Source organism: Microtus ochrogaster, chromosome 7 (assembly GCF_000317375.1).
Source record: "Microtus ochrogaster isolate Prairie Vole_2 chromosome 7, MicOch1.0, whole genome shotgun sequence".
Lineage (NCBI taxonomy): Eukaryota > Metazoa > Chordata > Mammalia > Rodentia > Cricetidae > Microtus > Microtus ochrogaster.
In genome coordinates, this window is record NC_022014.1 from 83552829 (window position 1) to 83554753 (window position 1925).

General features: G+C 49.1%; 1 protein-coding gene across 1 annotated transcript in view; it reads right to left on the bottom strand.

The window, feature by feature from the left end:
- The window catches only part of Nploc4 (NPL4 homolog, ubiquitin recognition factor), a 45963-nt gene that overhangs the window by 32116 nt on the left and 11922 nt on the right, over positions 1–1925 (bottom strand). The window contains exon 4 of the mRNA XM_005350857.3: positions 1213–1389. Coding sequence (XP_005350914.1) covers positions 1213–1389 — 177 coding nt within the window. The remainder of the gene's footprint in view (positions 1–1212; positions 1390–1925) is intronic.

Below are 1925 nucleotides of genomic sequence, written 5' to 3' on the forward strand. Positions count from 1 at the left end.
TTGTAGACCAGGCTGGCCTCGAACTCAGAGATCCACCTGCCTCTGCCTCCCGAGTGCTGGGATTAAAGGTGTGCGCCACCACCGCCCGGCTAGGCAGGCTCATTTCTGAAGAGCAAAATTAACACATGGGAGCAAGTGTTCTAAAAATAGCTATTGGAGACATGAAAGCCCAGACCATGGTGAGTTCCTGGGAGAAACACAAGGAAAGGCAGCATCTGTGCCTGGTCCACCTTACACACAAATTGCTGACGTAGTACTTGGATTTCCAGGGTCCCAGTGTCGGTCCCTGCCCACATGTACAGAGTGGCACCCACTGCAGAGACCCACAGCTCCACTCCCGTACGCTCACATTGCTGGGAGTCAATCCACATGTTTCCAGCTGGTGTCCCTGTTTTCCTGTGCGCATGTGCAGCACGCCCGGTGCTCTCAGAGCCCAGACAGCTGTAAGCTGCCATGTGGATGCTGAGAATCAAACTGAGCCATCTCTCCAGTCCCTAACTGGTTTTTGTAAAAAGAATTACGGAAAAGTCTAAAATGAAGGAATGTACAACGCACTACATTCCACATAACTGGAGGGCACACACTGGCACCTAGTGCCCAGGCTGTCCTACCGATGGCCATGCTCCTGCTCCTGAGAAGTCAGGGCCTTAGCCCTTAATGAACCATCCGTCCCTTCTGCTACCTCTGTGTGGGAGGGGCCATGTATCTAAAGGGACCCCAAAATAGACCCTAGCTGTCCCTAGACACCTTTCACTCTTAGTGTTCACATACTCCTAATATTTTTTGTTTGTCTTTTTGTTTTGTTTTGTTTTGGGGGGTGGGGGGACAGATTTCTCTGTGTAACCTCCCTGGCTGTCCTGGAACTCACTCTAAAAACGAAGCTGGCCTCAGACTCAGAGATCTGCCTGCCTCTGACTAAATGCTGGCTAAGGTGTGCGCCACTTCCCCCAGGCTTATACTCCTACTAATCACTTTGTGTGGAATCTGTTTTAAAGTTGCCAAGGTAACATGCAGTAAAATAATGTGAAAACAGACGGCCAAACTCAGATCTTTCACCTTACCAGATACTTACTAACATGGAACTTGTTATGACTGGGTCTCGTGAGCTAGCCTGCCCCCAAGGGCTAAGATTACAAAAGCTCTGAAATATTTCCTCTAATGATCCATTAGGCGCCCACCCCACCACAGGCAGGAGCCTTATGGAGCACTTACAGCTGTGGGTCCCGGCTCCTATAAATCTTCCCGTCCTGTTTGCTGAGATATTGATCGATCTCATCTTCAACCACATTAGGAGCACCAAAGGCCTTTAACCCTACTGAGGTCGATGTCTCCATTTCAGTCGAAGGTCCAGCAAGGCTCGAGGGAAACAGGAACAACAAATCGCCATGCCTGTTCAAAGGACAAACATCAAATGCCATTCTTTCCTCCAAAACCAAACCACACAGTTTGGTGTGGATACATGAATCTGATAGCTTCCAAAGACAAATTCTACAGCCTAAAGCCCTACATAGAGAAGCTCCTGATTTTAAGAGAACAGAATCATTTGTTTCTTGGCATTATACACATCAGTGCAGTTTCTCTGAAATTTAACTGCTCTTACCAATTTATTTTGAAGGCTGTGAGACATATCTAGTGTCTGACTGTACATGTAACACAGCTTGTGCTCACCTGGGCCCTGATGGCAGCCCTTCTGTTCCTTCTAGGTACGGCTTCTTCTCTGCCACTCCTAAGCCCTGTATTCAGCTCTCCATCCATCTATGTAGCTCATATACAAGCATCCGGACACAGATGAAGCCATCACTGATTCACAAGCACCCGGGCACGGATGAAGCCGTCACTGATTCACAAGCACCCGGGCACGGATGAAGCCGTCACTGACTCACGAGCACCCGGGCACGGATGACGCCGTCACTGACTCACGAGCA